General features: G+C 34.9%; 1 protein-coding gene across 1 annotated transcript in view; it reads right to left on the bottom strand.

Annotated features, from left to right (window-relative positions):
* Nucleotides 1-2,889: 2,889 nt before the first annotated feature.
* LOC110456357 (putative amine oxidase [copper-containing]) overlaps nt 2,890-16,035 on the bottom strand; it is a 17,382-nt gene continuing 4,236 nt past the window's right edge. Inside the window, exons 3-4 of the mRNA XM_021507041.1 lie at nt 5,722-7,821; nt 2,890-5,432 (exon numbers count right to left, since the gene is read on the bottom strand). Coding sequence (XP_021362716.1) covers nt 5,136-5,432; nt 5,722-7,821 — 2,397 coding nt within the window. The 3' untranslated portion in view covers nt 2,890-5,135. The remainder of the gene's footprint in view (nt 5,433-5,721; nt 7,822-16,035) is intronic.

Consider the following 16,035-nt stretch of genomic DNA (forward strand, 5'->3'; position numbering starts at 1 on the left):
GTAAAGCACCTTAAGACCCTTCCATCTATGAAGAGTATTTGATTCTACCATATCTGGGTCTTGAGAAGAAGATTTTTGAAATTTTAGTCAATTTGACCCTTTTTGGCCCCGCCCCTCGGGCCCCTGGGGGCTGGGGACCAAACCGGCCACTGTTTTTGTTGACCTTTGGCCATGGAAGGTTTCTGCAAATTTTTATTGAAATTGGTCAGGGCTTTTGGAGAAGAAGTCGAAAATGTAAATTGTTTACGGACGGACGACGGACGACAACGGACAAAAGGCGATCGCAATAGGTCACTTGAGACTTTGTCTCAGGTGACCTAAAAACACACTTTTTCTTGGATATTTGATCGATAATATTTTTTTCTCCTTGTGTCTGAATATATTTGCCAGCTTTTATAAGATTGGACGGTATTATAACTTTATTTATCTTGGTCTGATTTTTTCTATCATGTTTAATCATTTTAACATCCGTATCGTCACAATTAAAAGATGTGAGGTTATACATCTCCACAGAGCCTTAACTGACAAGGTCTAACTGACGAAAGACTGCAGTTCTCAACAGGTATCCATCTTCATCAACCAATACATCTAATTATAAACGACGATCCAGAGTTTTGAAGAAGATATCATATCGCTTTCCATTGTCTCCATTGACAAATGTAAATTGCCGTGGACTTCCACTTGTTTGGTCCTTAGCCTCACCAAAGCGTCCTAGAAGGACGATAAAGCTGTACGGTGCAGTGGGGTTCATTTATGGCTTACTGATCTATTACTTCTAGCTATTACAGTAAATACTCAAAATTAATTTTTGGCATTGTGATAAATTGTTTGAAAATATAATTTTAAAATTAGTATAATCACTTGTCTGTGACGAATACGTACATCTTCAGCATGTGATCAGATTGACATTTAACACGTGTGGTGTCACATTCTGTTTTAACGTTGTGCCATTTCAATGTTGGAACAGCAATATGACGTGACCTCTGATCAGTATCTCGTCGTCAAGGTGGACACTGTTTTCACTCGTGCTAATCGGCTATAGTAATGAAAGAAAGAAAACCTTAAACTGCATAGGAAGGATACGCTTACCATTGTCTCTCTTTATTTGTGATATATATCTTATCTGTGTTTTTGTCTCGAAACAGAGATCACCTCGACAAAATTATGTTGTCTGCACTATCGTGATAAATTCTCTGCTTTATTATTTTCTGATGAACCCAAGTTTAAAACTAGGGATATTTAATATAGTAGAAGGGTGCAGCTGCACAGTTTTTTCCAAAATTAAATGATTAAATAAAGAGCAGGTTAAAGTTTAATAAATGTTTATAAACGTTTAAACTGAGATCGCTGTAATCCCTTCCTTTTAGTAATATACCAATACTTTACGTAAGCTGGGTTTCCAACCGGAACGGTATAATTCTACATTGCTGAAATGTTAAGGTCGTCATAGGAACCAGATTACTAAATATGATATTTCATTGACATGTTTAAAGACATGTTTTAGATAACTGATGACGTCATAATTATTCGATTTGAATGGAAATATGACAGCTAGAATGTATCGCACAAGAACCGTTTCACCTTACGCCTCACATTATCTCAACCCTTGTATTATATTGAGTTCAGGAAGACCTGTTTGTGTTGATTTTGAATTCCGATTTCGTCGTTTTAAGCGGCAATTCTGTGGTTTTGTTTGTTTTTGTTTTGTTTTTATTATGCTACGTTGTAATTATAAATAACTTACTTTAAAACAATACATTTTGGTTCTGGCTACATTCATTTGTATATAATCTGATGTTTATTGATAAAAACAATAATACATAATTAGAATTTAAGACCCTATTGTACTTTCGTTGTTGATTTCAATCATTAGCGGTACATAAACACCACCATGAACCTTCTTGCTAACATAAACAGCATTGGCACTAAAACTTGTTAACGATCGATCTAAATAACTGGTACGTAAAAACCAGACAGATAACTTACCTAGGACATGGATGTCTATAATAAGATATGGAAATTACAAATACAATAATTCTGATTTATTTTTATCATATTTTATTTCCAAATAAATATCACAAAACATTTTGAACATTAACGGGTATGATGATACCCAGTCGGAAATAATAAATAGAAAATTCAAACTTCTGCTCCAATGAGCATATCGTCAACATGCAATATTCATATATATATATATATATATATAGAAAAAATAAAATTAACGACCGACTAAAANCCAGTAATACACTTTTGTGCGAAAAAATCTTTAGAATAATACAGATTATAGGCCTGTGATATGGTTGAGGTAAGCCCATGATATCTGTATACGTTTGTATTAAAAACAGCGAAAAAGCAAACAAAACACATATACAAAATGTTCATAGTAAGCATAATGCAATAAGTTAATATATAATTGCTGCCGTCATAAACCACGTGGTAAATGAGTTTTCGTTATCCACACATAATTAATAGGAATGTGTGCATGAAAACGAATACAAGGTAACATGCAAGTAGTGTAGCACAATGTAAAAAATAAAAATCTCAAGTGATAAAAAAACAATTGAATACACTCTAACACATATCTCAGAACGCTGGTTTAGATAAGTACATGAACAACGTACAGCGGATTCAATATATATATGTCTATACATTGAAGGTAAGCCTGTCCACACATTAAAGAACTGCGAACTGATATATAAAGGCATAAACTTCCAAACATTCCTTCCGTGGTAAGCTATTTCCGAATAAAAGTTTAATTCGCCAATTAAAATCTTGGTATTCGTTCAACATTAAATTACATATAATTTATATTATAGTTCGGTTTAAAACATCATATACACCTTAATAAATATCAATTATTGAAGGTTCACATAAATATAAACACACAGCAATGATTATAAGTATAAAAATCTCGAGTGATAAAAAAACAATTGAATACACTCTAACACATATATCAGAACGCTGGCTTATATAAGTACACGAACAACGTACAGCGGATTCAAAATATATATGTCTATAAATTGAAGAAAAGCCTGTCCACACATTATAGTGCTGCAGATTGATGTATTGAACGATAGCCTGTTCACACATTTATAGTACTGCGTAATGATATATTGAAACAAAGCCTATCCACATATTTAGTACTGCGCATTGATACATTTAAAGAAAGCCAGTCGTCACATAATAGTATTGCAGATTGATATGCTGAATGATAGCCTGTTTATACATTTATAGTACTGCTATAGGATTGATGTATTGAAGGAAAGCCTTATTACACTTTTATAGTACCGTGGATTCATATATTAAAGGAAAGCCTATTAACACATTATAGTACTGCGGATGGATATATTGTTGAAAAGCCTGTCCGCACATTTATAGTACTGCGGATAAAAATATTGAAGGTTGATATATTGAAGGATAGCCTATCAAAACATTTATAGCACTGCGGATTGATATATTGAAGGAAAGCCTGTCAACACATTATAGTACTGCGGATGGATATATTGAAGGATAGCCTATCAACACATTATAGTACTGCGGATGGATATATTGAAGGAAAGCCTATCAACACATGTATAGCACTTCGGATTGATATATTGAAGGATAGCCTATCAACACATTTATAGCAATTCGGATTGATATATTGAAGGATAGCCTATCAACACATTATAGTACTGCAGATGGATATATTAATGAAAAGTCTGTCAACACATTTATAGCACTTCGGATTGATATATTGAAGGATAGCCTATCAACACATTTATAGCACTTCGGATTGATATATTGAAGGAAAGCCTGTCAGCACATTATAGCACTGCGGATTTAAATATTGAAGGTTGATATATTGAAGGAAAACCTATCAACACATTATAGTACTGCAGATGGATATATTGATGAAAAGTCTGTCAACACATTTATAGCACTTCGGATTGATATATTGAAGGAAAGCCTGTCAGCACATTATAGTACTGCGGATTAAAATATTGAAGGTTGATATATTGAAGGATAGCCTATCAACACATTATAGTACTGCAGATGGATATATTGATGAAAAGTCTGTCAACACATTTATAGCACTTCGGATTGATATATTGAAGGAAAGTCTGTCAACACATTATAGTACTGCGGATGGATATATTGAAGGAAAGCCTGTCAACACATTATAGTACTGCAGATGGATATATTGATGAAAAGCCTGTCAACACATTTATAGCACTGTCGATTAATATATTGAAGGAAAGTCTGTCAACACATTATAGTACTGCAGATGGATATATTGATGAAAAGCCTGTCAACACATTTATAGCACTGTGGATTGATATATTAAAGGAAAGCCTGTCAAAATATGTACTGCGGATAAGCATATTGACGGTAAGCCTGCCCACACATTTATAGTACTGAGGGTTAATAGTTTGTAGAAAAGCCTGGCAACACATTTATAGTACTGTGGATTGATATATTGAAGGAAAGCCTGTCCAAACATTATATTTATGCGGATTGATATATTGAAGGAAAATCTGTCCACACTTTATAGTACTATAGATTGATATATATTGATGAAAAGCCTCTCCACACATTATAGAACTGCGAACTGATATATAGAGGCATACACTTCCAAACATTCCTTCCGTGGTAAGCTATTTCCGAATAAAAGTTTAATTCGCCAATTAAAATCTTGGTATTCGTTGAACATTAAATTACATATGATTTATATTATTGTTCCGTTCAAAACATCATAAACACCTTAATAAATATCAATTATTGAAGGTTCACATAAATATAAACACACAGCAATGATTATAAGTATAAATACTTGGGGATGAACGTGAACATTGTTATCTTATGTAAAATATTACAGTGTAAAGATGGCAAACAATATACAACGCTTTCAGACAACAATAAAATTGCATTGTTGCTTTGTTAAAATACTGTGTACTTAAACATGATAACACGAATCACATTAAGTCTAGCAGTTTGTCCGCTCACTTAGAGTACAACTGGTGACTCTTTGTTTAATAAGCGACTGCTTGGTTAAAGTTCCTTCTCGTCAAACTGTAACGTAATGTGTATATATGTGATAGTTTTGAAATAGCTTAGCTGCCTGTGTGTTCTAAAGTAAGCCGTAGTCATTATAACTATGTGAACAGAAATCTACTATTCTGTTTTAGGTCGTCATCAGGGAGAGAAACGCTCGCCACACACGCTTCGTCTACCTTTCGGTTATAACGCTCTACATAAGCGCCCTCTGTCGGACGTTCATTTGAAATTGGGGTGACGCGCACACCGTCACGCGATCTCATGGAGGGGTCCTCGTCAAAGTAGTTGTATGGCATGATGAAGAGAGACAAATGTGTCCCGACTGTACCTGTATTGGGAACATTTTCGGTCTGTGGGATATGCTGAGTTCCAAGGGTTACCCAGGCAACTACGTCCTGTAAGAATAGAAATCGACTCGTGTCAAAATAAAGATATTATAAAATGTTTGTTCAACCTCGACAGTTTTTGTTGTTGTTTGCATTAGATGTCTGATAAAAAGAAATAGATTAAAGTTACACAGACCTCGTATGCTTACCAACTGATGAATCATGTTAACATTACCTAATTGTGGTACTGTATTGATAAAAAGTGATCAACGACTATCCATTTACTAAAGAAGAATATACGGTGGCATAAGTTCAAAATAGATACTGAACAAACTTATTTTGCGATTAATGTTCATACCTCCCCAACAATATTCTCGTCGTCTTCTATGTACTTGGCAAAGTCGACGACTGGATCGCTGGCATCCCACATAGCAAAGATGGAGGTGCTTGTCTCCTCATCGTCCTTGTGTCGTGTCACTGCCACCTGCTGTCTTGCCCATGGAATAGAACTGGAGAATCCGTAGTCGGGATTTACCAACAAATTCGACATCCCTCTAGGAAGCAGGCGGTAAGACCGAGGAAGACCTTGCGCACTAGTTTCGTTATTGCTAGAGACCAGAAGATATTTTGGAGCTGAGATATTATAATTGCAGCGTGCTTCAAGTTCCGTTTCTTTTACATTTCTTTCATAGTAAGTTTGCATGTGGTATCCACCATCGACCCAGGGATCTGTCTTGTTTTCCACCTTGATGTCGAGGGTTTCAAACCGGTTTTCTGTTCCTTTTACATCTAGATCAACCTTAAGGTGAAATAAGTGGTTATGAATTCCAGCGTTGATGCCTTCCTTGATGTGAACTCCATATGGACTTTCCTCTGAGGTGTGGAAGGTGGTGCCGAGATAGCCAGTCAGGGAGATTTTTACCTCCACTGCACCGGTCTGATAGAAGTAAAAGTCATAGACATAGTCATAATTAATCACAGATAGAATCGTTCTCACCACTAATACAGAACTGACCAGACCTGCATAAAAAGCCCCTATGCGACCGTAGGCACGATGTCTGCGAACTGGTGTGTTTGTAGTATGTTCAAATACACACATTGCATTTTCGTACGTCCGATGACCTCCTTCATTAGCAGAGTACAAGTGTGTGTTAATGAACCGTGCGTTGGCCGGACAGTCGACACTGGGGAGCAGTCCCCTACACCTGGTACCAAACAAACCCGCGCTGTCAGCGTAGTTTAGCATACGAGCGGATGGGCTGAATCCAGAATATGTTACCACCACCTCCTGTAGACTAACCTCGTACATGATTCTCTCTCCGTCAAAGTTAACGTCAAATAGTTGTAGTCCGACCGTGGGAGACATGCGGTACTTTAGATCCCAAGCAAGGTAGTGTATTTTATTTCCAGCTATTGTGATACGGGTTCCGTCGGGTTCAACCTGAATGGGAGGGCGGAGATTCTCTTCAGGGAATAATGGTTCTCGGAACTCTAAGGAACTATACCTGTTTTCTTCAGCGGTTGGAAATGTCATCACAGTCTTGTTGATCGACCCACAAGTGTATTTAGTTAGAAAGTCGTCCAGACTTGGGAACATCTGTTTCGCGTACCATACATTCTCAATGGTCCATTCTTCGGGGTGAGCACTTGTCATGTTGACTCTGTACTGAAAGTCCAGAGGATGTAATGTGAAGAATTCGAGGTCGTAAGCGAACCAGAACCATGACTTGCGTTCACCGTTCGATAGAAAAGCACTCGATATTGGGGTCATGGAGAACCTCAAACATTGATTTCCACAGTCAAACGGGGTGGCGTTGTAACTCTCCCTCAGTACATGACCAGCACGCATCGCTACGTACCTTATAATGTGTTTGTAGATTGCCTTAAATTCGAAAGATGAGAATGGTCTGAAGTTGTACGGAATAGTAGTTTGTCTTGCTGTTGTGTTCATCACCCGAGCCTCCGATATGTTAGACATTGGGCCAACAATATACTCCTGCAGGACGGGGGGAGAGGCATCGCCGCGGAACATCAGCACCTTGGCCATCCTTTTCGGTGGCCCGGTCAGACCTGACAGGTAATCCAGTACACTCTGCTTCCTCGGTGGCTGCAGTTCGATAGTGTGTATGAAGCTTGAGTCCATAGCCGCTTCCTCCGGTTTTGTCAAATTTAAGTTTGTGTCCGTGTATAAGTAATCTAAAACCTCATCAATTTCCTCGGCCGTGAGGGCAGCGAATACGTCGCTTTCGCTTGCCGACTGGCGTTTGGCCCTTACCAGCGGTCTGTCTGAATCGTGAGTACAGCTGGGTAGCTTGGCAGCCTCGATCTGGCGGTCCTTTACCACCCAGACGGATACGCTAATGACTAGGAATGCAGTGGTGGAAATGGTGAATATTAGCGATATCCATTTCCATTTGAAAGAATTGTCGAGCATCTCCTTCATGTTGCGAAATGTACTCTGAAAGTACAGAAAGCCATTTGATTTTATAAACAGTTGTTCGTCAATATGAAAAGCACCATGCAATCATAAGCAGTACTATGTAATTATACATAGTACTTTGTAATTAAATATAGAACTATGTAATTATACATAGTACTTAATAATTAAATATAGTACTATGTAATTGAATATAGTACTATGTAGTAACAAGGAGAACAATGTAATTACAGACAGTACAATGTAATTATATATAGTAATATTTAATTATGCATGTATATAATGATATTTAAATATATTTAGTAATATTTAATTATATATAATAATATGTATTTATATGGGAAAAGAAGTAATAACGACAATGCAGACAAAGAAATTTGTCAAAATACACAGTCACCATGAACAAATAAAACAATAAAAAATACACAGTCACCATGAACAAATAAAACAATAAAAAATACACAGTCACCATGAACAAATAAAACAATAAAAAATACACAGTCACCATGAACAAATAAACAATAAAAAATACACAGTCACCATGAACAAATAAAACAAATAAATATATCATGTACTTTGTAATTATTTATAATACTATGTAAATATATCCTGTACTTTGTAATTATTTATAGTACTTTGTATCTACGTTGTATAAGAAGTACAAAGTATTAATATGCATAACTTTGTAATTAAACATAGAAATATGTAATTAAAGGCAGTACTTTGTAATTATATATAGAACTATGTTATAACACAGTACGAAGTAAATATATATAGAACTATGTTATAACACAGTACGAAGTAAATATATATAGAACTATGTAAGTAAAGGTAGTACAATGTTATTTCAGGCAGAAGTATGTTATAACAGACATTACTTTGTAATTATATATAGTACTGTGTAATAAAATATAGTAATATATTTTATATTTAGTACCATCTAATAACAGACATTACTATGAAATAATATAAAGAACTATGTAATTATAAGCAGCACTTTGTAATTAGGATTAAAATGTAATTTCAGGCAACATTATGTAATTATATATAATTCTATGTAATTATACATAGTACTATGTAATTTAAAACAGTACTATGTAATTATATATTGTAATTTGTAATTATAAATAGTGTTATGTTATTTAAGACAGTTCTATGTAATTACAGATAGTAATATCTAATTAAAGACAATACAATACAATTACCGGTAGCACTAGATAATTAAAGATAGTACTTTATAATTATAGAGAGTACTGCGTACTAATAAGCAGTACTATGAAATTATAAGCAGTTATATGAAACTTAATATAGTTCTTTGTAATTATAAGCAATACTATATAATTAAAGACAGTACCATAAAATCACAAGCAGCACTATGATATTACACACAGTCAGTTCTATAGAATTACGAACTGTACTATGTCATTCAAGAAAATGTTACTTGGTTATATGCAGGTAAGGAAAGTACTATATAAATAAAGACAACAATATGGTGAGAGAAAATGGAAAATTAACAAAGATAATGTTTTGTGTATATTATTCTTGAGTTATTTGTAACCATTTTATGTTTGATATAATTATAAATAGTTCTATGTAATTATTGCCAAATGTAGTAACTATAAAAATAATGTATATTTATAGGATAACAGTGTAATTATAAGGAACACTGTTAAATTAGCTAAAATGATATCCATTAATCAAGTATTATTTAATCATACCGTAATATTAAACAGAACTACCTATTAATAATAATCAAAATTATATGTTATTATAAAGGACTATGTAATGATTTCGTAATATTTGATTATACCGTACTAATTAATTGTAAACAATACTCAAGTAATCATTGAAAGTACTATGTAGTTATAAACTACTGTGTTATTACAAACAGGTCCAAGTTGCAATTAAAAGTAATATATAAACATAAAGTAGATATAAATATGATTTATGTATACCTTGCCAAAATAGTGTGCTTTAAAATTAGATTTCCTTATTAAAGAAACGTAACTCTTGGATACGTATTCCATGACAATATTTTGTGTACATTTTCCAAAGGGAAGCTACTCTGTATGTTTTGTACACTGAGGCAAGACCCATAGCATGAAGCTTTTAACGCGTGATTGAGGTAATGTATTGAAGTAAATGTCTCCCGTTACTATGGAAATATGACAGAAAAACGATGTAACAAATAAGCGGTTTCAGTAAGAGCTAAGTAAGATAGAATTTTCCAAATCAAACAACAATACTTAAGTATTTATAAATGAATTCACAGATAACAAAATATGAACTAGCAATCAGCGTTCACTTCAACTCAGAGTTTTGTATTGTTGTTTGATTTGGAAAATTCTCTCAGACAGATCTGTCTAACTTAAACGAGCCAAATCAGATTGACCATTATATCATTTACACATAGATATAACATGTATATAAAGATGTTTCTGCACGGAATTAGCATTCAGTGTATTAACTTTTCTTAGTCTTTCAAAAATCAGGTACAATCAACAAATAGAATAAACACACATGTGATTTAACGCAATGCTAACATAATCGTCGGACACATGTGGGAGCGAACTGTACCTTTTAATAAGTAATTGTCCAACGACAGTAAAGCCGAATGGCACTCCGTTCTCAAGCATCGATGAGTTATTCAATGTTTCTAGCTATAACGACTATATCTATAGTCTAGCATTGGGTCTGGTTGGAAAGCTGACAGAAAGAAATGCAATTTGGTGTCCTTCACATTACCCGCATTGTCCGAGATTCTCTACGACGTACGAGTAATGCCCCTAAAACAAGCATGACGCCAAGTGTTTCTCAAGTGAGTTGCAACTACAGAGATATTAAAAACTATGTTTGAAAGATAGATGTTTCCCTCAAAGAGACCTGTTTTTAAACTGGCAGTCTATAGAAAGATTAATCAACGTCATTGCGGGAAACTATAGTTCTTTGATTACGTATCGCTATTTAGCTTGTGTCTGAGTGGCATCCGACATACTGTACTGCTGGGAGCAACAGGTATATCCTGCAGATCTTTCCAGAAGCAAAGCCCAAAGAAAGTTCTGGTCGGTTGGTTTAGGTGGAGAAAAATTGGTGATGTTCTTAACAATTATTAATAAAGATGCCTCGTTGAAAATAAACAGATATTTAGCGATAAATTGTAAGCATACATATGCAATACCAGTCAAAGACAGTGACAAACACATGTGTATTATAAACGAATGTAAATGATTTTCTGCTGTGTGTTACTCCTAGTAGAGCACCACAGTGTATGTTTCCATGCTAGCCCTTATCACTGAACACAATCTAAGGAGGGATGTAATTAAAATCACATATTTTAGATGTATGTCCTAGATTTTTCGGACCTCCACATTTTACTTTGCTGATACTGAAAATATAGGATCACAACAAATGAAATAATGAATGTAATATAAAGAAACAATCAAAAATAGATGTTTAATGTAGGAGTTGAGACATTATCCGGAATAACTTTAACAGTTGAATTACTGAAGATCATTTATATTTAGCGCACACTTGTTAACGCGCTGACCATTCCGTAAGTCCTAAGCAAATAATTTGCGTTTCACTCCGCGTCATTGTCATAGTTTACGTAAAATTTAGGTTCTCTTGAAACATTGGCTAGCGATCGATAATCAACGCGGATAAACGCAGAATATATTGTATGTGAAATATGAAGAATGTTTTTGTCGAGTTTGTGGTATAGATGACAGGCATATTCTACCGCTTTGACAGGAGATATCGTGACTAACTGTGGTGCAGAAAACGCTCACCGGAGGAAAATCCGTCTTTTTTATAGTTTATATAAATGTCATTTGTATTGGTGTCTCATCATTTTCTTTGGTCTTTCTTCTTTTCCGTTTAATATCCATCAAAGTTGCTTGACGTTGCGGTTTTAAGTGTTATTTAAAAGAAAACAATATGCCAACATTTCAACATACAAGGCACAGTCAACACGAAGAATATTGAGGAAGCAACCAAATAGGGAGAAAACATCAATTATATTTTGTTTATTTGACATGAGCGATTAATTGTTTAGAAAAGTTAAATACATATTTTCTCTCGTATAGCAGAAAACCCTTTTTGATCGCTAAAACATATTTTCCCTGTGTGGTGTTATACTGTGGTACTGCTTACTTCTAGAATGTTCTTTAGTGGAGGTCAGTTGTACCCGGTACCACTGACCGACCAACGATGATTACGCCCCCTCGCGGCTATCTAGTTAGCGGGAGATAAGATTGATTGATAGAGCGATGATCACTGAGTTAGGAATGTTATTGCCGATGAGTGATTATCGCCAGTTCATACGTCTCATGTAGTATCCCACAGTGCAAGAAATTAATAGAATACTTTGCATGTGAAGGCATGAAATGTATCGAGCACATTCCGGCTGTTTTCGGGCAAAACACAATTGCTGAATAATGTGAACAATGTTTCATCTACATTTTTTTGCTCTTGGGGAAGTAAATGAATAAAACGATACTCCAGATTTTGCAGTAAAATTGCAGTGAATACTTTTAAGTACAGACTAGATGATCAAGATCAAACGAACGATTATATTTATGCGATGATTTTGATGCATTTTCAAAAAATCATGACAGCTTGAGAGTGATGGGGAGGACCCATTTATCAGAATAAATGTCTTGCAAGCTTAAGGTATCAGCCAATCAGAATTATCGCGGCTACCTTGAATACAGGGACTTAACATTCGATTGTTAAACATTTAGTATACCCCCTATTTTATCACTCCAGCAAAGTTTAAACAAAGCTGCCCAAATAAAACTATTGGGATCTGTAACTGCCCAAGCCAATCAAAAGCCAGTAAACGGACACCATCTCACAAAAATGATTATTTCATTCCTCAAGCCAAGGACGTTCCTTCTACCGCACGTCATTACAATCCGCGAAGTAGAACAACCCGTTATTGCCCGGATATATCTCCGCAATGTAGAGTCCGCGGTGGCCATTTTTAATTAAACAGTGATATTAAAACATACTCCTTATCTACTTTGATTAGATATAAGTTGCTCAAAACTATATCAAAGCGATACCTTACTCTTGTGAATAAATAATATTTTGTAATCTAGAAAAATACAAGCAAATCCTAAAACACAACAAACATTTAATATAGACTGTCCAGATTCTGTTCCGATGGTAAAATTGGTTAGAATATTTCCCATCCTCTATCTCTAAATAGTCTATTTAATTGTAGTTTAAATGTTCATGTTTGTCATCAAAACCTTAATTCGATCTTAAAATCGATAAAACTAGGGTAAAAATGATTAAATGGACAGATTGAGGTGGAGATAATTTAAAAGGGGAGTAAGTTCCGGAAGATTAAGCGTCTTTTGCTCCGTCACGAACACGCCATGTAAACCTGTGTCAAAGCTAAGTAATATCACGTCCATAAAGCAAGAATTGGGAAAATGACATCAAAACAACACGGCACACTTATGAGCATAATCAACATTCGCCTTCATATCACACAATGAAATAGCAGAGTTCTTATTGAGATCATGAACAAAACAACTGTCCGTAGCTTTCATCAACCTGCATCTTTGGAAACAACGTATTTTAAGTTTGCCTGTTACATGACAACATCTATCACAGACGTTATGATATTCGGAGCAAGATCTTTAACATAAAAATCAACTGTTTCATGTTCACACCGTAGGTTTGAAAAGCGGTGATGTTACTATCAAGAAAGAGAAATACACGACGCTTATCGTAACAGATTAGTCGCAATCTGCCCTTTTTGCTATTTAAAGACAGCACATCGTCGATACACTTTAGTGTGAAATTTAAGGAAATGGCCAGGTTGTGTTTTCCAGTTTTTAAAAGGTCGTCAATGAATTCAACCTCATAGTTATGACCGCAAACACCAGTTGCCCGGAAGAAGGGTAGAGTTTGTTCCCGTTAGAATGCTAACAGTTTCCTAGAATGTAATGAAATGTTATATCATGTTTATGGAGTATGATAATTCTTTGTCGAAAACTTAATATTTAGTATACGATACCGTCATCACACAACACCATACTCTTAACTGGACTTAGATACGACAACAACTTAAACTAAAGAGTGACACCAAAAAGGGAAAGATATCATGGACATCCCGAAAAATAACAGAAACGATACCAGGTGTTTTTGGAGGTACAAATTTACCTGTCTCTTCTTTAACACCAGACACGATTATCCTCAAATCAGGAGGAGGATTCTACTATTTCTACACCATGTAATATATATGTTGGTTGCGTCAATGCTACTGTTCTGGTACTTAGGTAGACTGCGTTTGAGCAAAGGACAGTTTAAAGTCATGGACTACTATAAAGTTTGCCTAATAATTAAATAGTGAGATAACAAACTGTTTTTCTATGGATGGATGTAAATATGTCAAGCTGACTAGTATATGGAGTTTTTAATTTAAATATTTATTGCAGGTTAAATAACGGAAGTAGATTTCAGTAGCTCTCGCATAACTATTTTAGTAAATTGATTTTAATTTCATGAAAAAAATTATGAAATTGATCTGCTAGAGCTGGTTCACTGCTAGTTTATACTTACAGAACACCGATATATTGTTGAATTATTCACCAAATTCAACAACGTAAATGAAATGATGTCGACCCAATGCTTTATCATGTAGAGACCATCTTGAAAACAAAAACCTATTTGTATATGCGATTCCTAATACAAGAAATATACCACATAGATGGGCATGATTTAGGTTTATTATAAAAAGTCGTACACAACATTTGGTCATTGACACAGTGTATAAACACTCCATAATACAGAGGAGGCATCAAAACAATGGCAAACTATTATGAACCTACTCAAAAAGACCAAAGGAAATGTTTCCGAAACGTGGACATTTCCCGATCCTGTCTGTGGCACGCGTTGATATTTCCTCCCATCAGAATCTGAAATGAAGGTAATTATTTATCTAAGGCAGCAAGACCGAGATTCTAGGTTCTCCAGAAGTTCTTTCGATTCTATTTCAAAATCCGTATTTTATTAATCATAGTTTCGAAATATTTCAATACTTTACTCCGAGTTGTAATGAATGAGTTTTGAAAGTGGTTCAGTTAAATATCGATAATCATATTATAGTTATAAAAACTTCAAAGCCTAAACCATATTCTGCATAACGAATTTTGTAAAAAAAAAAAAAAAAAAAAAAAAAAAAAAAAAAAAAAAAAAAATGGGAATTTGAATGACACTGATGAGTCCTTAATGGACAAAAATACCATATGTTGCATTAAATATTTACTTTGACTTACGGCATCGACTAACAAACATTTAATAGGCGCTCCCCGATTCTGTTTATCTAGTGTATATTCCATATCGTGATTTCACAACATTTAATATATATATTTGTTTGTATTTGAAGCGTTCCAACGAACTTGGTGAAGGCAAATGACAAAAATTCAAATAATTATCTGTTTTATCATTATTTTGTACGCCCTTCGTGGGCCATATTTCTACTTTTGTGAGCAACCAAGTAGTGATCGTTTTTCAAAAGATTTCTTTGCCCATTGTCATAAGGGACATTTGTTAGTACTGATTTTATTTTTACAGAAAATAATCTACCTCTTAATGAGAAAACTTACCGCCATTAAACGTTAGTGCTAATATTGAAACTTGGCCATATTAACATTTGTGTGTTTGCTTATGGGGGTGCGGGGAGGAAGGTTGAACTCGTGAGTAACTGAAATAAGTAGCAAGCGCGTGTATTGTTGAAAACAAAGCAGGAAAGGAACGGCTTATTTGTCCCAGACCTAGCCTTGCCTTAATTCCTGAAGTTGTCACATTTGTTATATGCTTAATGATTGTGTAACAAATTATTCTCCCACACTAAAATAAAGGCACAGATAAGTTGCAATGGTGAACAAATACGCACCGAGCCATCATCACGGACGCAAGAAAAAATGTGGAAAAAATCTGTGACACTACCCTGGTTACACCGCATAATGTGATGACGCGACGCGTTTACAGAACATTACGTGAGCTGTCTCTACCTAGGTAGGTAAAGATAGGTTTATCTGTTCTCTAGCAAAAACGGAAATGCACCTGTGTCGTGTTGAAGAAGGTAAACTAAACCCTCGGGATAATGTTTTGCAGTATAACCTGGTGCTAAATCTCACCCTCTGGATAATGTTTTGTAGTATAACCTGGTGCTAAATCTCACCCTCGGGATAATGTTTAGTAGTATAACCTGGTGCT

This window comes from Mizuhopecten yessoensis, unplaced genomic scaffold (assembly GCF_002113885.1).
Source record: "Mizuhopecten yessoensis strain PY_sf001 unplaced genomic scaffold, ASM211388v2 scaffold8713, whole genome shotgun sequence".
NCBI lineage: Eukaryota > Metazoa > Mollusca > Bivalvia > Pectinida > Pectinidae > Mizuhopecten > Mizuhopecten yessoensis.